Consider the following 23,521-nt stretch of genomic DNA (forward strand, 5'->3'; position numbering starts at 1 on the left):
TAAGAAACTGAAGGTCCACATATTTAAGACAGATACTTTTGCTGCTCTTAAGATGAACAATGTAAGAAGAAATTTGGGTAAACTTTTTAAAAGATGTGCAGTATATTAATTTATATTATATTTTAGGGGCTCATGGGTGGCTCAGTTGGTTAAGCGTCCAACTCTTGAGTTCAGCTCAGGTGTTGATCTCAGGATCTTAAGTTCAAGCCCTATATTGGGCTCCATGCTCAACTTAAAAATACAGAATGTGTGCATATATGTGTATATGTATATGCATATGTGTACATACATACACACACATATAAACATACACACATATAATATTTTAGAATTGCTAAATGGTAATTTTTTGAACTATTTTTGTTAAAATCATCTACAAAGTTCACTATAAGAACATGAAAAGGTTTGTATATACTTTCAAATATTTTTTTATATACCATTTCCTATGTGATTTATGTAACTTTATATAGGTGTAGTGAGTTTTGGATTGCTGTATTATTGCAGGGTTTTGTTGATTGTTTGGGTTATGCATAATGTTTTCATTTGAGTAGGGTCTGTTTTCATGCTAATTAAACATTGGGTGGATTAAGCATTTATTTTGGGACAATTTCCATAATACAAAAGTAGTTCTTTATATTAACTCTTCACAGATATTTTTATATATGTATGTATATGGAAAAACTTGATGCAATACTCTTCTGAATTTGTTTGTAGGCTTCCTGGCAACACTAGGACAAAAATTGGCTTCATTACATTTGATAGTACAATCCACTTCTACAGTCTTCAAGAAGGTCTCGCTCAACCTCAGATGCTAATCGTTTCAGATATTGAAGGTATATAGTATATACTTATTGAAACGCCTTAGGAGTTTTCAGTTTTATAAATATATCATGAATATTTGACATTATGTATGTATGTTTGGTGTGTATGATATGACTGTGCTATATTGAGGAAGAAGACCTTGAGTATAAAATCATAAGCTTATTGGAATTGTAAGAGGCCTTTAGTCCAGTCCCTCATTTTACAGAAGAGAAAACAGTAATGGAGGTAAAGTGAATTCTGAGGCAACAAAAACAAGTTAATGTTCAAACTCCGATTAAATGTAGGTTTCTTTTTCCCTTCTCATTCATTTATTCAAAAAGTACTTGAGGAGAGACATATAAGAGAGATGGAATAGAATAGAGGGCCCAGGAATAAACCCTCACATATATGCTGAACTGATTTTTTTTTAAGATTTTATTTATTTATTTGACAGAGAGAGCACAGGTAGGCAGAGCAGGAGGGAGAGGGAGAAGCAGGCTCCCTCCTGAGCAGAGAGCCCAACATGGGGCTCAATCCCAGGACCTCGGGATCATGACCCGAGTTGAAGGGTCAGTTCCTTAACCGACTGAGCCACCCAGGCGCCCTTGAATTTTTTTTTTTTTTTTGAGAGAGGAAGAGAGGGTGCATGTGGGCACAAGTCCAGGGGAGGGGGCAGAGGGAGAGAGAGAGAATCTCAAGCAGGCTGCACGCCCAGTGTGGGGCCCAACATGGGGCTCAAGCCCATGACCCTGAGATCATGACCTGAGCTGAAATCAAGAGTTGGGCGCTTAACCGACTGAGCCACCCACGAGTCCCTATGCTGAATTGATTTTTGACAAGTATACCAAGACTATTCAATGGGGAGAAGACAGTCTTTTTAACAAATGGTTCTGGGAAAAGTAAACATGCAAAAGAATGAAGTTGGACCCTCCTTACCTTAAAGCATATTAAAAAGGAGGAAGGGGCACCTTGCTGGCTCATTCAGTTGAGTGTCTTTGGCTCAGGTCATGATCCCAGGGTCCTAGGATCAAACCCCACATCAGAGAGCCTGCTTCTCCCTCTGCCGCCCCCAGCCCATGTTTGCTTGCTCTCTCTCAAATAAAAAAATTTTTTTAAAAATCTTAAAAAAAAGAATAAAGAGGGGAGGCCTTTGGGGCTCAGGCCCCATACTGGGCATAGACCTTACTTAAAAACAAACAAACTGAAAAATGGTTAAGGTGTTTTCTGTATTATGTATACTTTACCACAGTTAAGAAAAATTAACTCAAAATGGATCATAGACTGGAGTGTGAGATTAAAACTGTTAGAAGAAAGCAGAAGTAAATCTTGGTGACCTTGGATTAGGTTGTGATTTCTTAGATATAACACCAAAAGTACAAACAACAAAATAAAAAATAGCTGCACCTGGCTGGCTCAGTTGGTAGAGCATCTGACTCTTGATCTCAGGGTCATGAATTTGAGCCCCACACTGGGTGTAGAGATTACTTTTATTTTTTTTATTATTTTTTTTTAAACTTTTAACACTCTTTTTTTTTTTAAGATTTTATTTATTTAGAGAGAGAGAGAGAGAGAGAGCACAAGACGGGGGAGGGTCAGAGGGAGAAGCAGACTCCCTGCTGAGCAGGGAGCCCGATGCGGGACTTGATCCCAGGACTCCGGGATCATGACCCGAGCCGAAGGCAGTTGCCTAACCAACTGAGCCACCCAGGCGCCCCTAGAGATTACTTTTAAAAAAAGGGGGGGAGGGAATAGATAAATTTGGCCTCTTTAAAATTAAAAAATAATTTTTAAAAATATTTATTTTAGAGACAGAGCACACAGTAGGGGGAGGGTCAGAGAACAGGGAGAGAATCTCAAGCTGACTCTCCACTGAGCATGGAGTCTGACGTGGGGCTCAATTTCACGACCCTTAGATCATGACATGAGCCTAAATCAAGAGTTGGCTGCTTAATCAACTGAGCCACCCCCGGTGCCCCCCAAATTAAAAACTTTTGTGCTTCACCATCAAGTATGTAAAAAGACAACCCACAGAATGAGAGAAAATATTTGCAAATCATATATCTGATCATGAATTTGTATCTAGGGGCATCGCACCTGGATGGGTCAATCAGTTGAGCTGCCTTTGGCTCAGGTCATGATCCCAGGGTCCTGGGATCAAGGCCTGCATTGGGCTCCTTGCTCAGTGGGGAGCCTGCTTCTCCCTCTCTGTCTATTGCGCCTCCTACTTGTGCACGCGCACTCTCGCTCTCTTTCTATTTTTCTCTCTCTGTCAAATAAATAAAATCCTTATTTTATTTATTTGAGAGAGAGACAGAAGAGAGAGAGAGCACAAGCAGGTTTAGGGGCAGAGGGAGAAGCAGACTCCCCACTGAGTGGGGAGCCCAATGGGGGGCTCGATCCCCAGTCTCTGAGATCATAACCTGAGCCGAAGGCAGACACTTAACCAACAAGGTCACACAGGTGCCCCAATAAATAAAAATCTTTTTTAAAAAGTGTAGGAATTTATATCTAGATTATATAAAGAATTTCTACAACTAAACAAGAAAAACACAATTTAAAAAGTGGGTAAATGGTTTGAACAGACGTGTCTCTATTCAGTTCACGGTATTCAATATTTTCTATAAACAGTTGGCTGATAAGCACTTGAAAATGTGCTCTATATCAGAAGTTATCAGGGAAATACAAATGAAAACCACAATGAGACTAATTAGAAAATCTCAAAATCAAAACTCAAATTGTTTTGGTGCTCTGAGCATGTCTATGAATGTCCATAGAAGCAGCATGGGCGCTTGGGTGGCTCAGTTGGTTAAGCGACTGCCTTCAGCTCGGGTCATGATCCTGGAGTTCCGGGATCGAGTCCCGCATCGGGCTCCCTGCTCAGCGGAGAGTCTGCTTCTCCCTCTAACCCTCCTCGCTCTCATGTTCTCTCTCATTCTCACTCTCTCAAAATAAATAAATAAATCTTAAAAAAAAAAAAGCAGCATGAGTATTGGTTTTGAGGTTACAAATAAATTTTAGTGAGTAGGGGTGCCTCGGTGGCTCACTTGGTTAGGCGTCTGCCTTCAGCTCAGGTCATGATCCCAGGGTGCTGGCATTGAGTCCCACATCGGGCTCCCTGCTCAAAGGGGAGCCTGCTTCTCTGTCTCCTGCTCCCCCTGCTTGTGCTCTTTCTCTCTGTCAAATAAATAAATAAATAAAATCTTTAAAAAAATTCTTAGTGAGTAGGCAAATTTGCAAATATAGAATCTACAAATAGTGAGGATTCACTATACATCTTTAAGGGCAGTAGTTGAGGAGAGCCCCCTTCTGTCTTGGTTGTTCTAAATCTCACAACAAACCAGCCAGGTTATTCATTCATTCCCTAACCTATTCACCCAGATACTTATTTTGCATGAAATAAAATCACTGAACAGGTGATTCTGAAGATGGGCCAAATTGTGAATTCACTGATAAGGTCCAGCATCTCAGTTTTGTACATAAGCTGATAGATGGAGTGTCCCTTGCTGGATGTCACACAGCGGAGGTTAAAAAAAAGACAGTAACAAGTAAAGTATTTGCAAGGAAGTGGAGAAATTGGAACCCTCATACACTGCTAGCTGAGATGGAAAATGTTGCAGCCACTATGGAAAACAGTCTGCCACTTGCTCCAAAAGTCTTAGAGTTAAACCATATGACCCAACAATTCTACTCAAAATGTATATACTCAAGAAAAGTAAGAAAATATGCACATGGATGTTAATAGCAACACAGCCGAAAAGTGGATACAACCCTAATGCCTATTATTTGATGAATGGATAAACAAAAAGTATATCCATACGATGAAATATTATTTGTCAACAAAAAAGAATAAAATACTGATAGGTACTGCAATATGAGTGAACCTTGAAAACATCATGCAGAGTGTCAGAAGCCAGTGAAAAAGTACTTCATACCAACTGAGCCACCCAGGCGCCCTCTTAAACATTTTTTAAGGGGCACCTGAGTGGCTTAGTTGAATTGTCTGCCTTCGGCTCAGGTCATGATCCTGGGGTCCTGGGATCGAGCCCCGCATCAGGCCCCCTGATCAGTGGGGAGTCTGTTTCTCCCTCTCCCTCTGCCCCTCTCACTCATGCTTTCTCTCTCAAATAAATAAATAAAATCTTAAAAAAATTTTTTTAATTTAATTTTTTTAATTTCATTTTTAAAAGATTTATTTGTTTTGAGAGAAAGCTAGAGAGTGCACGGGGGGGGGGTGGTGGAGGGGCAAAGGGAGAGGGAGATAGAGTCTTAGGCAGCCTCCATGCTAAGTGTGGAGCCCAACATGGGGCTTGAGATCATGACCTGAGCGGAAACCAAGAGTCAGACACCTCACCGACTGTGCCACCCAGGAGCCCCAAAGTGTTTTTTAATTTTAAAGAAAAAAAAGAAAATCTAGTCAACTGTAGATTTTTTTTAAAAGCTATAATTTATTAGAGAGAGAGAGAGAGAGAGAGGTGGGGAGGAGGAAAGGGAGAGGGGAGAGAAAGAGAAGCATACCCCCTGCTGAGCAGGAAGCCTGATGTGGGGCTCAATCCCAGGACCTCTGCAGAGATCAAGACTGGAGCTGAAGGTAGACGCTTGACCAACTGAGCCATCCAGGTGCCCCGACTATAGAATTTTTATGTGACAGCTAAAGTAAACATTTAATGTTACAAATAATTTTTTTTTTTTTAAGATTTTATTTATTTGACAGACAGAGTACAAGCAGGGGGAGCAGCAGGTAGAGGGAGCGGGGAGCTGGATGCAGGGATCGATCCCAGGACCTTGGGATCATGACCAGAGCTGTAGGCAGTCACTTAACCGACTGAGCCACCCAGGCGCCCCTTTTTGGTATTATTTTTTACAAACATTAATACGCCTTTAAAAAAAAAAAAAGTACCATAATGTAGAAAGTAAGACTTCTTGTAATCCTTCACCACCACCCACAGTTTGCTTCCTTTTAAAGGAAGAGAATTTAATTCCTAAGTAAAAATAAATTTGAATCCTGAGGAGCTCATCTGAAGTGGTCAGTTAGCATACCTTCTCATTTACTTGATTTTGTAGTCCCGTAAGTATAGGCTCTAGTGGGGACCTTCTTTATGAGACAGTATGTGCTTTTTGAATGACAGAGGTATTGTCGGGCTATATTACTTCTTTGTAAAGACATAGCAGTCTTGTGTGTCATCTTAGTCAACATTTTTTTTTTTTAAATGCCAAGACCACTGGTTTTGAGAGCTAAGCAAGAATGTAAAGTAAGTAGGATTCCAAACTGTTGTCTTAAATACGGAGTGTTTACAGATCAATATTTTCTAATTAGGAGGCTGTTTACCTTTTACATGGTAATAGATAAGTTGCAATAAATACCTAAATCAATGCTGCTTTGGTGGCTTTTGAACATACGTAGAAGTGCTATATATAATACAGGAGGTCGCTTTTCTTTAAATTATGGTGGTAGTTAATTTTTTTTTTTAAGAATTTATTTATTTGTCAGAGAGAGAGAGAGCACAAGCCAGGGGAGAGGCAGGCAGAGGGAGAAGCAGGCTCTCTGCTGAGCAAGGAGCCCGATGCTGGACTTGATCCCAGGATTCTGGGATCGTGACCTCAGCCGAAGACAGACGCTTAACCGACTGAGCCACCCCGGCATCCCTGGGGGTGGTTAATTATATCAGTGTTAAGTGTTTAGAACATCTTTAACAATTACATTTTGTTTAAAAGAAATACTTATTTATTTTTTCAGATGTTTTTATACCTATGCCAGAGAACTTATTAGTAAATTTAAATGAAAGTAAAGAGGTAAGTTAACATTTTCTTATCTGACACATTTTTTTGAAATATTGAAAGAATGTGTTTTCAAAATGAACTTTAAGTAAAGTTTTGTTTCTTTCTGAGGCATTTCTAAGATGTGTAACATTTTATATTTGCTTTTAGTTAAAATTCATCAGATGAATAGATCTCGAGTTTACCCTTGAACCAATGGCTTTTAAGTCTAATGTAGTAAGATACTTGTAATAGGGTAGAAGATAAGCCTATTTCATAAAGGAAAACCTGAAGGAAACCTGCCTTGCCACCATTTGGGAAATTGGGAGGGTTGCTCAGATAAGCTTCTGGTCACTACATAGAAGCACTTTAGCTAGGCTGCTTTCAGTGCCCTTTGCTTTTCTGATTCACAGAGTGTCATTGGGGTCAGTTCAGAAGAAACTTATTACCTGCCTGGAAATTGCCATGACATAATACAGTGAGAGGTGAACAGAATGTGTCTGAAGGGGGGATGTTGTCTACCCTGTACATGCATATATGCCGTAGGGGTAACATTTTAACTAGCAAGTCTATGGTCTCAGCTGTTGGCAACAGTGACTTCACCATAGTGTGAAGTACTTTTTTTCCCTTTAACTTTATTTGTACAACCTAACCTGAATAGGTAGTTTTTCATTTTGTTTTTCTTTTGTAGTAGTATTACTAGTTGGAAAATTTACTGGCTATCTTAGACTTTTCAGTAGGGAAGAGTTAAATCACTTTGGAATTGAAAAGAATAAAGTGTGTAGAGGTGATTGAGAAGGCCATGTTTGATGGCATTATAAAAGAAATCAAATCTAAACTGTGATGGTTCTTTTGGATACATTTTGGACTTATAGTCTTGCTGGACTACTGCATGTGCAAGAACTGTAAGGCCCCAATTTTGAATTGTCTTGCTTGCCAATTTATAATGTTGACTTAAAATGGCTTTCTTGTCATTTGACCAACTTCATTGTTTACTGTACTGTGTGTAGATTCTCTGACCATCATCATGACTCAGTGTCTTGTCTACTGTATTAGTTACTTTTTGTGGAAGAAGTTTTTAATTGTTAACATCTTTGAGTTTTCTTGCTTTATTTTATAAGCTCGTTCAAGATTTACTGAAAACATTGCCACAAATGTTCACCAAGACCCTGGAAACCCAGAGTGCCTTGGGTCCTGCACTTCAGGCTGCCTTTAAGCTGATGTCGCCAACTGGTGGTCGAATGTCCGTCTTTCAAACACAACTTCCTACTCTTGGAATGGGAGCCCTGAGGCCACGAGAGGAGCCCAACCAAAGGTCATCTGCTAAGGTTAGAAAGTCATCAAATGTATATTACCATATATGCTGGTGCTCTGCTCTGTCCCTTTGACCACAAAATCTGTTTTTCATTTATTTTTCAGTTCTGGAGAGGAGGGAGTATAAGGAAATAGACAAAGCATTTCTCTTTTATGCCGAAATTTCTGTTTTGTTACACTTGCCACCTGATTCACTCTTACCTTATTTTTGGATATTCAGCAGGCCATTAGCAGTGCAGCCTGCCTTTGATGAGAAAGTCTTGCAGTCTAAAGAATATGCCTTTTAGGAACAAAGTAGAGTGTGGATGACCACTAAAAAGTAGTCTGCTGTATTGAGTGCCATGGATTGCTTTTGAGCACTTTGTGTATATAAATTTGGTTTGAGATGTGTATTTTTCAAGAGATGATGAGAGTTGCTGTATTTGCTGTATGCTATAATGATGATGGGGTCAGTCTGTCTAAATTCTGTTTTTTTTTTTTTTTTAAGATTTTATTTATTTGTCAGAGAGAGAGAGCACAAGCAGGGGGAGCGGCAGGCAGAAGGAGAAACAGGCTCCCTGCTGATCAGGGAGCCCAATGTAGGGCTCGATCCCAGGACCTTGGGATCATGACCTTAGCCAAAGGCAGATGCTTAACGACTGAGCCACCCAGACATCCCTCTACTGCTTTTTAGATGTACGAACTTGAAGAGTTAGTTAATTTCTTTGCCCTTCTGTTTCCTTATGTTTATTTATAAAGTGAAAATAATTATGGGACCTGCTTCTTATAATAGTTCAAAGGACCACCTAGATAGTACACATGAATTGTTTAAAATAGTTTCCAGCACTCTAAGCATTTAATAGATTATTGAAATTAGCATAATAGATGTATTTCTTTTTAAAAGTAGAAAATAGAAAATTCTTTTTTTTTTTAAAGATTTTTATTTATCCGACAGTGAGAGACACAGCGAGAGAGGGAACACAAGCAGGGGGAGTGGGAGAGGGAGAAGCAGGCTTCCCGCGGAGCGGGGAGCCCGATGCAGGGCTCAATCCCAGGACCCTGGGATCATGATCTGAGCCGAAGGCAGACGCTTAACAACTGAGCCACCCAGGTGCCCCAGAAAATAGAAAATTCTTAAGCAGTATATGTTTTTTACTGAGAAAACGAAGAACTGAAAAGAAAGGATTTTTAGAATGCCCAGGGATAATTGTTAACATCTTGGTATATATAGATAGGTTTTAAAAATTTTATGACAATTTAATAATTAAAAATTTGTTTCTTCATGTAATTTATTATTAATAGGAAATTCACTTGACACCATCAACTGACTTTTACAAGAAATTAGCCTTGGATTGTTCTGGTCAGCAGGTAGCTGTGGACTTATTCCTTCTCAGTGGGCAGTATTCTGACTTGGCTTCTCTGGGTGAGTTCTTCCTCATGATTATTTTTCTGAAGTGAATGTGAAAATGGTATTTATATGATGATATTCTAAATAAAGGACAAAATGAAGGAATTTTTATTCCCTTGGGAGAATTAATGAGTCTATTATAAAGCTTTTGGTCTTCTAAACGTTTATTTATATATTTCTAAATATTTATAATAGAGACATTTTTATACTACTATTTAAAGGGATGAGATACTCTTTTTTTGATAATACTTTGGGAGGCTAAGGCAAGATTGATTCAAACACCAGTAGTTTTTTTCATGCATAATAGTTAATTGCAGAATTTTTTAAAAGTGTGTGTTTTCTTCCAGGTTGTATTTCTCGGTATTCAGCAGGTAGTGTGTATTACTATCCTTCTTACCACCATCAGCAGAATCCAGTACAAGTGCAGAAATTCCAGAAGGAACTACAGAGATACCTCACTCGAAAGATTGGCTTTGAGGCAGTCATGAGGATTCGGTGCACGAAAGGTGGGGGGCACTTTTCTTTTCACACTTACATAGATATATTGCTTTTGATACCAGTAAATAGACATTTTCAGCTAGTCTTATTCATAAGGTTTGCTCTTCTAAGATATTTTACTTACACTGATGGAATATGAAATTAAAAATAGGGAAGGAGAGGTATCTTGCTGGCTCAGTTGCTGGAGCATGCAACTCTTGATCTCAGGGTCTGGAGTTCACATCCCACATTAGGTGTGGAGCCTACTTAAAAAAAAAAAGAAGAAACATTATAAAAGAAAATAGGGACTATTTTGAATGTACTGAAAACCACTGCATTGTACACTGTATGTGTGATTTTTATGGTATTTGAATTATATCTCATTTAAAAAAAATATCTCCCTCCACCCCCACATCCAAATAAGCATGGATTTTTATTCCATTTATTGACAGTAGTAATGAAAGGTCTTTTTTTTAAACAGTTATTTTTTTATTGTGGTAAAATATACTTAACATAAAATTTACCACTTTAACCATTTTTAAGTATACAGTTGAATAGCATTAAGTATATTTTCATTGTTGTACAACCATCCCCACCATTCATTTCTAGAAGTAGCAGGTCTTTTTTTTTTTTTTAAGATTTTATTTATTTATTTAAGGGAGAGAGAATGAGAGATAGAGAGCCCGAGAGGGAAGAGGGTCAGAGGGAAAAGCAAACTCCCTGCTGAGCAGGGAGTCCGATGCGGGACTCGATCCCAGGACTGCAGGATCATGACCTGAGCCGGAGGCAGTCCCTTAACCAACTGAGCCACCCAGGCGCCCAAAGTAGCAGGTCTTTTAATTTGTGCTCTTCTCAGTCTGCCCTGCTACTAACAGCTTGCCTCAGTGTTGCTTTGAAAATAGTCTGACAGTTTCAGAATGCTTTAATCCAATTTGTTTTGCAGGATAAATGCCTGTAGCTGCTAAATGATACTACTTTCTTAGGAAAATGGGAAATAATTCTTGATACTTTATTCCTTCACATTATTAACCTGGTTCTAATCTTTTATTCAGATTTTAAAATAATGTTTTCTGGGACACCTAGGTGACTCAGTCAGTTAAGCATCTGCCTTCGGCTCAGGTCATGATCCCAGGGTCCTGGGATTGAGCCCCACATCAGGCTCCCTGCTAAGCTTCTCCCTCTGCCTGCTGTTCCCCTTGTTTGTGCTCTCTCTCTCTGACAAATAAATAAAATCTTTAAAAATAAATAAATAATGTTAAGAGGTGTGAAGCAATCATTTTTTGAAGTGGAAAGATTATATGAAATAGCTAGCCAAAAATAAGATATCAAAAGATAAGGAACCATGGACCTGTCCACTAGATAGATGTTGAAATCTTTTGGTCAAACCATGTGCCAAATGAAGTTCTCTATTATCTGTCACTGTAATAAAAAGAAAAAATGGTTGAGTAAAACAACTGACAATGCCTTTGTAATATCTTATGTAAAGTATCAAACTCTTCTATAACGTTGCCACATCTCCAAACAACTCAGGTAGTAGTGTCACTCATAACCAAGTAGTTACCACAGTAGCTTTCTGTTTCTGTTTCTTTTTGTGCTCTGATTGGCTGGCTATAGATTGGAGGTTCCTACTACCCTCTCTTTGGGTTCAAGTAATTTGCCAGAGCAGCTTACAGAACTCAGAGAATCATTTTACTTTCTAGATTAGTGGTTTATTATAAAAGGATATAACTCAGGAATAGTCAGATGGAAGAGATCTATAGAGCAAGGTATAGAGAAAGGGAGAGGGTATGCGACCTTCTGCAGCTTCCATGTTCTCTCTGAGCGCTCCACTCTCCCCAAATCTCCATGTGTTCACCAATCTGGAAGCTTTCCAAAGGAGCCCATCCTACTGGGTTTTTATGAAGGCTTCTTTACATAGTCATGGCTGATTAAATTATTGGCCATTGATGATGGACTGAACCTCCAGTTCCTCTCCCCTCCCCGAAGGATGTTGGTAGGGGACAGTTTGGACTGTAATTTCCAACCTTCTAATTACATGGTTGGGTCCTCTGGTAATCAGCCCCCATCCTTTGGTTACATAGGTGCTTACCAAAAGTCACTCCATCAACAGTAGAAGACACCTTTGTGAATTTCATTACTTAGATCATCCTAAGAGTTTAGGAGTTCTATGCTAGAAATGAGTGAAGATCAAGTACATATTTCTTATTATAAATCACAGTGTCACATCTAAACTTTTTTTTTAAGTAGTCTACACACCCAGCATGGGGCCCAGTGAGGGGCTTGAACTCAAAACTCTCAGATCAAGAGCTGAGCTGAGATTAAGAGTCGGATACTTGGGCGCCTCGTTAAGTGTCTGCCTTCGGCTCGGGTCATGATCCCAGGGTCCTGGGATTGAGCTCCGCATCGGGCTTCCTGCTCCACAGGAAGCCTGCTTCTCCCTCTCCCACTCCTCCTGCTTGTGTTCTTTCTCTCGCTGTGTCTCTCTCTCTCAAATAAATAAGATCTTTAAAAAAAAAAAAAGAGTTCGATACTTAACCGAGCCACCCAGGTGCCCCTCACATCTAAACTTTTTTTTTTTTTTTAAGATTTTATTTGAGAGAGAGCAAGAGCGAGAGGAAGAACATGCACAGAGGGAGAGGGAGAAGCAGACTTCCTGCTGAACAGGGAACCCAACATGGGTCTTGATCTCAGGACCCTGAGATCATCACCTCAGCTGAAGGCAGACCCTTAATCAACTGAGCCAACCAGGCGCCCCACATCTAAACTTTTAAATTTACTGTCAGTCTGATAAGTGACAAGGATAAAATGTAAATGTATGTATATTGGTGTATGTAAATCATTTTGATAATTTTTCTCTTCTAGGTCTTTCCATTCATACTTTCCATGGGAACTTCTTTGTTAGGTCAACAGACTTACTGTCTTTGCCTAATGTAAACCCAGATGCTGGGTATGCAGTACAGATGTCTGTGGAGGAGAATCTTACGGACACTCAGTTGGTTTCCTTTCAGTCTGCACTCTTGTATACATCCAGCAAAGGTAAGTTGTGTTTGTTTTTTGTTTGTTTGTTTGTTTTTATTGTAGCGAAGACACATACATGAGATTACACTTTTAACAGATTTTTTAAGTTTACAATCCAGTATTGTTAACTATAAATACAGTGTGTTGTGGCAAAGGTAAGTTTTTTTATTTGGTCATGTATTCTTTGTCTTATAATGAATGTCCTCTCTTGTGGAGATACTCATTTCTATTACACCAAAAGAGTATTTCTCATCTTAAGAGCTTTGTTGCTATTCCTGGTAAAACCAAGATGTGTTGTATTTATTTTTCTTAGCCACTGTTTTTAACAGATATTTACTGAGAGTCTACTTAGTATCAGGCTGTTTAGAAAAATCTTAGTATTGTCAGATTGCTTTTCAGAAAGATTTCACGAGTTCATGGTCCCATCAAGTGCCCTTTCCATTTTAGCCTCTGATTTTGTGTGTGTGTGTGTGTGTCTGCATCTCTCTCAGTCTCTCTGTATGTTTAGTTGTTGCCGATAGGCTAATCATTATATGTTTTCTTTTAGCTCTCTGTTGTCTAGAATAGAAAGTCTAAAGTGTTACCCTTTTTTGCAGATATTATTTCTTTTTAAAAGTAATTTGTATGAGCTCCCCATACGTACATTTTCATCAGTCCTAATGTATTAGTACAGGTTGTAGTATGAATATCATCTGTAGGTCGTCTTGTTCTTTTTCATTGGTATTCAAGGTCTTGCTGGTTAGAAATTTTTAAAAAGTTGAGGGGCGCCTGGGTGGCTCAGATGGTTAAGCGTCTGCCTTCGGCTCAGGTCATGATCCCAGGGTCCTGGGATTGAGCTCCACATCAGGCTCCTGGCTCAGCAGGGAGCCTGCTTCTCCCTCTGCCTCTCTCCCTGCTCATGCTCTCTCTCTCTCTCTCTCTGTGTCTCAAATGAATAAATAAAATCTTAAAAAAAAAAGACTTCTTAAAAAGTTGATATAATATTTGATATTTGATGGTTATCAAAAAGTTTTTTTTGTTTCTATATTAATTTTGTTATTGTGAGTACTAAAGAGAAAATATTGTATTAATTGATTTCTTTTAAAAGTTTTTTCTTTGATTAAAGAGGAAAGTATAAAATTTCTTTGGACTTTAAATGTCAAAACACTCTAGAACACATGTGGAAGTAGTGTTGTCATAATGTATGTATATTAATTCAAAATTTGTATTAGCAAAAAAGATAAAGTAACCAAAAAGTTCAGAAAAGAGATTTTTTTAAAGATTATATTTATTTATTTGACAGACATACAACGAGAGAGGGAACACAAGCAGAGGGAGTGGGAGAGGGAGAAGCAGACTCCCCGCTGAGCGGGGAGCCCAATGCGGGGCTCAGTCCCAGGACCCTGAGATCATGACCTGAGGCGAAGACAGATGCTTAACGACTGAGCCACCCAGGCGCCCCCAGAAAAGAGATTTTTAAACTAGCATGTTACCATTATTTGATCATGATCCCTTTTCAGTAGTAACTTGAACAAAAAGAATTTTTTTTTTTAAGATTTTATTTATTTATTTATTTGAAAGAGAGAGACACAGCGAGAAAGGGAACATGAGCAGGGGGAGTGGGAGAGGGAGAAGCAGGCTTCCCGCTGAGCAGGGAGCCCGATGTGGGGCTCGATCCCAGGACCCTGGGACCATGACCTGAGCCGAAGACAGACGCTTAACGACTGAGCCACCCAGGCGCCCCTTGAACAAAAAGAATTTTTTAAAAAATTGTATGTGAGAGAGAGAGAGAGCGCGAGGGAGCACAAGTAGGGGGGAGGGGCAGAGGGAGATGGAGAAACAGACTCCCCGCTGAGCAGGAACCCTGAACCAGGCTTGATCCCAGGACCCCAGGATCATGACCCAGAGCCTCATGATCTCAGGTCAGATGCTTAACCGACTGAGCAACTCAGATGCCCCAAACAAAAAGATTTTTTTTTTAAAGATTTTATTTCTTTATTTGACAGAGAGAGACACATCGAGAGAAGGAACACAAGCAGGGGGAGTGGGAGAGGGAGAAGCAGGCATCCCGCCAAGCAGGGAGCCCGACTCAGGGCTCGATCCCAGGACCCCGGGATCATGACCTGAGCTGAAGGCAGACGCTTAACCGACTGAGCCACCCAGGCACTCCTACAAAAAGAATTTTGTAATCAAAATATAAGAGGGCACCTGGGTGGCTCAGTCGATTAAGCGTCTGCCTTTGGCTCAGGTCATGATCCTGGGGTCCTGGGATCGAGTCCTACATTGGGCTCCCTGCTAAGTGAGGAGTCTGCTTCTTCCTCTACCCTTCCCTCCTGCTCGTGATCTCTCTCTCTCTCTAATAAATAAATAAAATCATTAAAAAGAAATAAAAATAAAAGAGATAAACTTAGGAATTTTATTCATTAAAGTTTTGATGTTTCTTCATACTGAATAACCCATTCTTGGTTCTAAATTGAAAAGAAGTGATTTTGGGGTGCCTGGGTGGCTCCAGTCGTTAAGTGTCTGCCTTCGGCTTAGGTCATGATCCCAGGGTCCTGGGATCGAGCCCCGCATTGGGCTCCCTGCTCGGCAGAGAGTTTGCTTCTCCCTCTCCCACTCCCCCTGCTGGTGTTCCCTCTCTCGCTGTCTCTCTCTCCGTCAAATAAATAAATAAAATCTTAAAAAAAAAAGTGATTTTTCTAAGAGACTTTAATATAAATTTTTTAATATAGTTGTGCCTTACTATCATTTATGTGTTTTCCCCAAAGGTGAAAGAAGAATTCGTGTTCATACTTTGTGTTTGCCTGTAGTTTCAACTCTGAATGAAGTCTTTCTTGGAGCTGATGTTCAAGCAATTTCAGGGTTATTGGCCAATATGGGTAAGAATCGTTACCAGCTATTGTAAATATTTCACAAATAATAACATTAGAAAAATCCACATAGTTTTATTTTCCTTTAAATAAGTAGCTTTAAAGGTTTCAGTGTTTTAGATCTGTATGCCTCCTAAGTAACTACTTGAATGAAAGGCTCTGTTGCAGTTTACCTGATTTTTAAAAAAAATTTTTAAGAGCTTTATTGGGATATAATTTATATACTACTTCGCATAACCCATTTTAAGCATACAACCCTACTATTTATAGTATATTTACAGAATTGTGTAGCCATCATCTCAATCTGATTTTAGAACTTTTATCACCCCAAAAAGAACCTCATGCCCATCAGTAGTTACTGCCCACTACTCTCTCCTCCTTCCCTCACTGGTTTTCGGCAGCTACTAAACTGCTTTCTTTCTCATAATCTGCTTATGATGGACTTAAATACCATATTTTACTTAATGTTCAATACTACTTTCTAATGAGCTCTGTAACTTGGATTACAACAGACTTTGAACTGTAAAGATCTTTAGACTTGGAGTCTTGGAATTCTGGATTAAAAACCAGTTTACTCTCACAGATTAAGTTTGCAGCCTTGGCCAGATCACATGAGCTAGGAGGAAATTTACTGATACCTTCACTTCTTTACTTCCATATCAGATATAGTTGCTTCCTGAAGTTTTTTTGGTCCTTTTTCAAATACATAGAGCTTAACATCATTTTGGTTCTTGCTTTTTTTCTCCTTCAGGAAAGATGCCGTTGTGTCCATTTGCTTCACACTCAGACCTGTCTATATTAGGAATAATTACTCATTTTCTTGCATTTCCTATTGGGAAATTTTTTTCTTTAATGAAGGCTGATAAAGAATCCAACCCTATTTTAGTCTCATATGCTGTTGAAAGTTAAAAGATTGTGACCTACGAATTTGAGGGTCACTACCTTTATATTTTGTTGAACTAATACTTTTAGTAATCATATGATCATTCTTTATTATCAATAAGAACTATATTTCAGGCATTATTTGTAGATTTAAAAATTTTTCACATAAAATTAAAAAAAAATAAAATAAAAATTTTTCACAATTTGCCTCACAAATACTAATTTTGTTTCTAAACTTGATTTATTCCAGTATGCACATTTTTTCACATTTTATCAAAATCTTAAATCAAGGGGTGCCTGGATGGCTCAGTCATTAAGTGTCTGCCTTTGGCTCAGGTCATGAACCCAGGGTCCTGGGATTGAGCCCTGCATCAGGCTCCCTCATCTGCGGGAAACCTGCTTCTCCCTCTCCCACTCCCCCTGCTTATGTTCCTTCTCTTGCTGTGTCTCTGTCAAATAAATAAATAAAATCTTAAAAAAAAAATCTTAAATCAAGAAGTCTTCAGTTGAAGTCTTAAGTGGTACTATTGGGGCACCTGGTTGGGGGTCAGTCTGTTAAGCATCCATCTCTTGGTCTCAGCACAGGTTTTTGAGTGTGCAGAAATGCACATAAACAGTGGCATGACAGGTGATAAGAATCATCTAAGTAGCTGTCCAGGAGCTCTTTCTTTTTTTTCTTTTCTTTTCTTTCTTTTAAAGATTTTATCCATTTATTTGACAGACAGAGATACAGCGAGAGAGGGAACACAAGCAGGGGGAGTGGGAGAGGGAGAAGCAGGCCTCCCGCCGAGCAGGGAGCCTGATGCGGGGCTCAATCCCAGGACCCTGGGATCATGACCTGAGCCGAAGGCAGACGTTTACGACTGAGCCACCCAGGCGCACCCCCTTTTTTTTCTTTTAAAGATTTTACTTATTTATTTGACAGAGAGAGCGAGAGAGGGAACACAAGCAGGGGAGAGTGGGAGAGGGAGAAGCAGGCTGTCCACTGAGCAGGGAGCCCGATGTGGGGCTCGATCCCAGGACCCTGGGATCATGACCTGAGCTGAAGGCAGACGCACAACTACTGAGCCACCCAGGCACCCTAGAGCTCTTCCAGTAAATATAAAATTCTCTGTGAAGAAAGCATGTGTGTTTAGTTACAGAGTTTTTTCTTTCTCTATGGTATATAACATAAGATGGTGGATTATAATTAATAACATCTTAGATCCAACAAGATAGAGTTTTCCCATTTTACAGATAAGGAAACAAGCTCATGAAGGTTAGATTCCTTGCCATATTGTCATACAGCTAAGAAATAGAGACCCATTTCAGGAGAGTTTGATTTGATTCTTCAAACTATAAGCTTTTAACTGCTTCACTTGCTCCTTCTGTGTAACAAATTGGAGAGAGAATTTGTATACTAGAAAAAAAATTCCATCTCTTGTATCTTTAACAGTGGGGGGTAGTAGCTAAACTTCTCTCTTTTCTCTTGTTTGTCCTTACCTCCATCTCTGTTAGCTGTTGACAGGTCAGTGACTGCCAGTCTGAGTGATGCTCGGGATGCCCTGGTGAATGCTGTCATAGACTCTCTTTCAGCTTATCGTTCTTCAGTCCTAAGTAACCAACAGCCTGGACTCATGGTTCCTTTTTCTTTGCGGCTTTTCCCACTCTTTGTGTTGGCTCTCCTTAAACAGGTAAGAGAATCAAAACCAGAAACTAAAATAGTGAAAATGTCAGTTTTTTATGCCAATTTTTTATGCCAGTTTTTTAATGCCAAATTTTTATCCTGTGAACCACTAAACACTTGTATGTATTACTTAAAGCCATTTAAGTTTTCTGAGGACAGTGACTTTGACTCTTACTTGAACCTTGAACGAATTTGTAACCCAATAAAGTTACAAGATACTGATTTAAAGCACGTGCCTTATTTGTAAAAGAGATGTTCACCAGGTATTCACTGACATTATCAGAGATGTCAGTGATGATCGGTTTTCCAGTTTTCCAGAACAAGAGCTGTATATTTTATTGCTCATGCAAGAAGTCACACATGAAACTCTTTTGGCTTTTTCCTGCTCTCTCCAGTATTTCAGCCACATACTACTACTTAATCTTAGATATGCCATCTCATACCTGTGCACCTATTTCCATGACCTGCATTGTACTTTCCTATTCCTGTGTTTGAGCTCAAATGTTTTCTCTCTGGCAGTTGCCTTTCCTTCTATGGTCTTTTAGAGTTTTTTATTTGATACTTTTTACTTATTTGTCTCCCCTGCCTGCCCTCTGCCCCTACCTACCACTGGCAGGTAGAGGAGGCTTATTTTTCTAGTATCCAAAATAAAATGTCCAAGCTTGTATACTTAGGGTATAAAGTTTATTAATTTTAAATATATATTATAAATTTTATTAAATTTATAAATTTTTTAAATTTTATTAAAAAGCTCATGTCAATAAATCACCTGGGAGAGCATCCCAGATTACAAAATTGATGAAAACTACTCTGATCTTTCAATTTGTATATTTTTCTGAACTCCAGGATTGACTGTATGGTGTATGTCATCTCTTCTAGGAGAGAAGAACAACCCACTCATACTAATAGGATGGCTTTTGGATCAACTTCCAGTTTCTTTAACTCAAATTATGTATTTCCACTTCTGAATATAATGTTAAATGCACATAAATTATATAAATACTTAAATTTTAACACTTAAAAATCTGAGCTTTTCCCTCTTTAGGTCTTTCCTTAAATGCTGTCCTTTCCCTGAGGCCTGCCTTTGCTGATCTCATTTAGTGTGCAATGTTCTCTAGCCATCCTAACCTACATTCTTTACTTCTCTTCCCTCTCTTATTTTTCTCCATAGTATTTAACACTGACATATCAATATTTTGCTTTTTTATTATTTACTTTTCCCTTACTAGGATTTTTTTGTCCATTAGGGCAAGGATTTTTATCTTTTTTGAAGAGTTACCACTTTGTCCCAGCACCTAGAACAATTCTTAGTACATAATGGGCTCTCAGTAAATAGTTATTGAATGACTAAATAAACTTTCCTTCTTCCATTTCCCGTAATATTCTTTCTTCTTTCTTAGTGACTATTAACATACTAATTTAAAAGATCGTGGGGCACCTGCTTGGCTTAGTTGGTAGACCATGTGACTCTATCTCGGGGTCATGGGTTTGAGCCCCATGTTGAGTGCAGAGCTTACTTAAAAAGAAATTTTAAGAGCCTTGGGGCCTCAGGCTGGCTCCTTCAGTAGAGCATGCAACACTTGATCTCCGGGTTATGAGTTCAAGCCCCATGTTGGATGTAGAGATTATTTAAAAAAAAAAAATCTTAAAAGCCTTTTCCAATCTTCCTTTATTTATAATCTCATTGCTGCTAGCTCTCTGCCTGTTTCTACTACTTTACATCAGTAGGAATGTTTACAATTTTTTTAAGATTTTATTTTTTTAAGTAATCTCTACACCCAGTGTGGGGCTGGAACTCACAACCTCAAGATCAAGAGTTGCATGCCCTACTAACTGAGCCAGCCAGGAGTCCCAGGAATGCTTAAAACCCTACCCCAAAACTTTTAATATTCTCCATAAGCTAATATACCAGTTAAAACTCAGTACTTAAACACCAGTAAAACTTATTATTTACTACTTTTATTCTGCTAAGTAACTATCCTCATTTGTATTTTTTTTTCCGGTTGATTTTTAGGCTTTATTGTGGTGTTCAATTTCTCTAACTATGGGAGAAACAAGGATAGTTAATAACCACCATTAGTCATCACCTAGCATTTATGAAACACAGATCTTTAGTCCGTCGTTTGTGTTTTCATTTTATCATCTGCAGTATAACTTTATCCTTCTCATGGTATTACTTAGATTTTTAAATCATTATCCCTCTATGGCATATAGAATGTTTAGATCTATTTCACTGATTAGGAAACACCAGAGACCTAATGACTTTGCCATGGTAATTAGCTTCTTTCAGGTGGCAGTATAGCCATAATTTAACAGATGTGTGACTTCTTAAGAGATACTTAACAGAATTAATTAAAAGAATAATTAAAAACAAATTTGCTAGGGGCGCCTGGGTGGCTCAGTTGTTAGGCGACTGCCTTCGGCTCGGGTCATGGTCCCGGGGTCCTGGGATCGAGTCCCGGCTCCCTGCTCAGCAGGAAGCCTGCTTCTCCCTCTCCCTCTCCCTGCCACTCCCCCTGTTTGTGCACTCTCTCTCTCTCTCTCTCTGTCAAATAAATAAATCTTTAAAAAAAAAAAACAAATTTGCTAATTCTGTCTGAAGATATTCTTTTAACATCTGATATTTGCAAAGTTTTGTTTATATTTGTTATTAAGTACCCCTCCCCTTTTTATGGGGCGTGATGTTTTGTTACAGAAATCGTTTCAGACTGGGACAAATGCACGTCTAGATGAACGCATTTTTGCCATGTGTCAAGTGAAAAATCAGCCCTTGGTTTACCTTATGCTCACAACTCATCCCAGTTTGTATAGAGTCGACAATCTCTCAGATGAGGTAAGATTGATTACTTTTTCAGTGGCTATTTTTTGGAGGTTTATAAACCTAATTGTACTGAGTCCATTGTAGAATGAGGAAAGTTTTGTTTAAGATTTATTCATTTTACAGAGAGAGAGAGAGAGCACACATGGGGATGAGGGGGTGGGCAGAGGGAGGAGCCTGGCATAACAACTGAGCTACCCAGGTGCCCCAAAGAAAAAAATATTTAAGTTGTAACATTATTTGCCCCTTTATTTCCTCATTCTTTCATATGGATCTTCACTAGGAGAGTAGGAAACAGAGCCACTGATGGCTTGTCTTCTTTCCCACCAGAGAAAGACAAGATTCTTTTTTTCTTTCACATTAGAACGCCTCTAGGGGAAATTTCTGAATGGCTATATTGAGTCAGTGCTTGTTCTTTGTGCTGCTCCCCACATGCCCTAAGGTGAGAGGTTTCAAGGTAATGTGATTAATACTCCCTCTTAAAGCTAAAGCCTCATGCTGGAGGGGGCATACCACTTGGTAGATCAGTATTTTATTTACTTCCTCCTTTAGGTAAGGTTTAATCAAGCACCTAAGTTTAAGTACTCCAAATTTTTTTGGTCAAAAATTAATAGTTATGAATATTTAAAGGTGTGTGTGTGTTTTCAGAGAACAGTATTATTGTCCATTATAAATGAGAAATTTACATTTCTGGCCTTAATAAATTAATGTCAAACTGAATAGAACTATTAAAATCTCATTTGCATTGGGCTTTTTATTCCTCCCTCACATGTACACATAACCTAAGCCACACAATCAGCCATTATTATTAACTAAATTCCAGACTTAATTTGGTTCTCACTGAAGTCATTTATTTGTTCAGGATACATGGGTATTGGTTGCATTTATTATATTTTTTTTAAGATTTTTTTTTTAACAGATTTTTTATTTATTTGACAGAGAGAGGCACAGCGAGAGAGGGAACACAAGCAGGGGGAGTGAGAGAGGAAGAAGCATGCTTCCCGCAGAGCAGGGAGCCCGATGCAGGTCTCGATTCCAGAACTCGGGGATCATCACCTGAGCTGAAGGCAGACGCTTAACGACTGAGCCACCCAGGCGCCCCCCATTTGTTGTATTTTTTAAATAATGGTTAAGATCAGAAGTTAATTTGGCTTTATTGGGATTCACGATGGGCTTGTCTAGATGAAAGATAAATATTTCTTCATCTTATTTATATTTAAGTATGAATAACTGTGATTTACTTAAGTTTCAAAGTCTCAAAGGTAACATTAAAAAAATTTTTTTTAATTGTGACTACATATTACCATGTCAACAAAAATTCTTGGAATGCAAAGATTTGGTAGAGCAAGAGAAAGCTTTAGTGCTATAGAGTTTGCAAACCGGAAGTCTGCTCTGAAGGGGAAGGTTTCAGCTCAGGGTTGAATAGGCAAAAATTGCAAGTTCTGTGTCATTAGGGGTTGTTCAGCCTGAGGTCCCAACTGCAACTTTAGGCACAGAGTGACAAACTGGATACAATTCAGTATTTCTCATAGCAGCTTCAGGATTTGGCAGCAGCTGCAGAGCCTGATAAGATGTGTGGCAGGGGTCTGCAGATTTTGCTGAATTTTGTGTGGGCTTGCCACCTCAGGCTGTGTTGCCTGGTTTTGCTCCCCATGGGCATTTGGTCTGATAAAAAGTTTAGTTTTTCTCCCTTGACATGAAGGAACCCATCTTGTCAGCTGTTGCTGTCTAATTATTGGGGTATTTTATTCTTACTTGTATGAAAAAGCTGTAACTTTTTGGGGGCACCTGGGTGGCTCTGTTGGTTAAGTGTCTGACTCTTGATTTCGGTCAGGTCATGATCTCACGGTCATGGGATCGAGCCCCACATTGTGCTCCACCCTCAGTGGGGAGGGAGTCTGCTTGAGATTCTCTCTCCCTATCCCTCTGCCCCTCCTCTCTTTCTCTCTCAAATAAAGTCTAAAAGTTTAATTTTTTTTGCTTAATTCCTCAGGGAGCACTCAGCATCAACGATCGCACCATACCTCAGCCACCTATTCTTCAGCTTTCCGTGGAGAAGCTGAGCAGGGATGGAGCTTTCCTCATGGATGCAGGCTCTGTGAGTAGTCTGGCTGATCTGGATCGTTTTCTCTGCACACTATTATACCTTCATTCCCTTTAATATCTCTTTTCCTGAACAAGTTGTATGCTATTTAATCTATATTTTATTATGAGCCACCTTCTCCCTCCATAGCCTCTTTTCATGATAAGCATAAATGTCTCATCATGGTAAAAAGTAATTATTAGTTCAGTTGAAGATTGTATAATCTTACTAAACGAATTTACCATTTTGATCTTTTAAAACATACTCAGTGGTAAAGGTGAGTCAGCAGCTCACTGTTAATTCATGTCTCAAAATGATTTTCTTCCTGTTCCCAGGTACTGATGCTTTGGGTTGGAAAAAATTGTGGACAAAATTTTCTCAGCCAAGTTCTAGGAGTTCAAAACTATGCATTAATTCCACAGATTATGGTAAGACTGTCTTAACATGATTGTGGTAGACTTACAGGACCATT

General features: G+C 39.0%; 1 protein-coding gene across 4 annotated transcripts in view; it reads left to right on the plus strand.

The window, feature by feature from the left end:
* The window catches only part of SEC24A (SEC24 homolog A, COPII component), a 66,304-nt gene that overhangs the window by 41,328 nt on the left and 1,455 nt on the right, over window positions 1–23,521 (plus strand). For 2 of the 4 annotated variants that reach the window (XM_028103620.2, XM_028103621.2), the window contains exons 11-21: window positions 715–833; window positions 6,536–6,591; window positions 7,677–7,883; window positions 9,151–9,271; window positions 9,604–9,762; window positions 12,596–12,769; window positions 15,499–15,609; window positions 17,980–18,155; window positions 20,844–20,981; window positions 22,960–23,064; window positions 23,385–23,477. In XM_028103620.2, the coding sequence (XP_027959421.1) occupies window positions 715–833; window positions 6,536–6,591; window positions 7,677–7,883; window positions 9,151–9,271; window positions 9,604–9,762; window positions 12,596–12,769; window positions 15,499–15,609; window positions 17,980–18,155; window positions 20,844–20,981; window positions 22,960–23,064; window positions 23,385–23,477 (1,459 nt within the window). Of the gene's footprint in view, window positions 1–714; window positions 834–6,535; window positions 6,592–7,676; window positions 7,884–9,150; window positions 9,272–9,603; window positions 9,763–12,595; window positions 12,770–15,498; window positions 15,610–17,979; window positions 18,156–20,843; window positions 20,982–21,330; window positions 21,884–21,905; window positions 21,993–22,959; window positions 23,065–23,384; window positions 23,478–23,521 lie in introns of those variants that run through there. The other 2 variants (XR_015768159.1, XM_028103622.2) reach the window with 2 other exon arrangements.

This window comes from Eumetopias jubatus, unplaced genomic scaffold (genome assembly GCF_037043125.1).
Source record: "Eumetopias jubatus isolate StellerSeaLion01/CBP00866 unplaced genomic scaffold, mEumJub1_p1.0 scaffold_5, whole genome shotgun sequence".
NCBI lineage: Eukaryota > Metazoa > Chordata > Mammalia > Carnivora > Otariidae > Eumetopias > Eumetopias jubatus.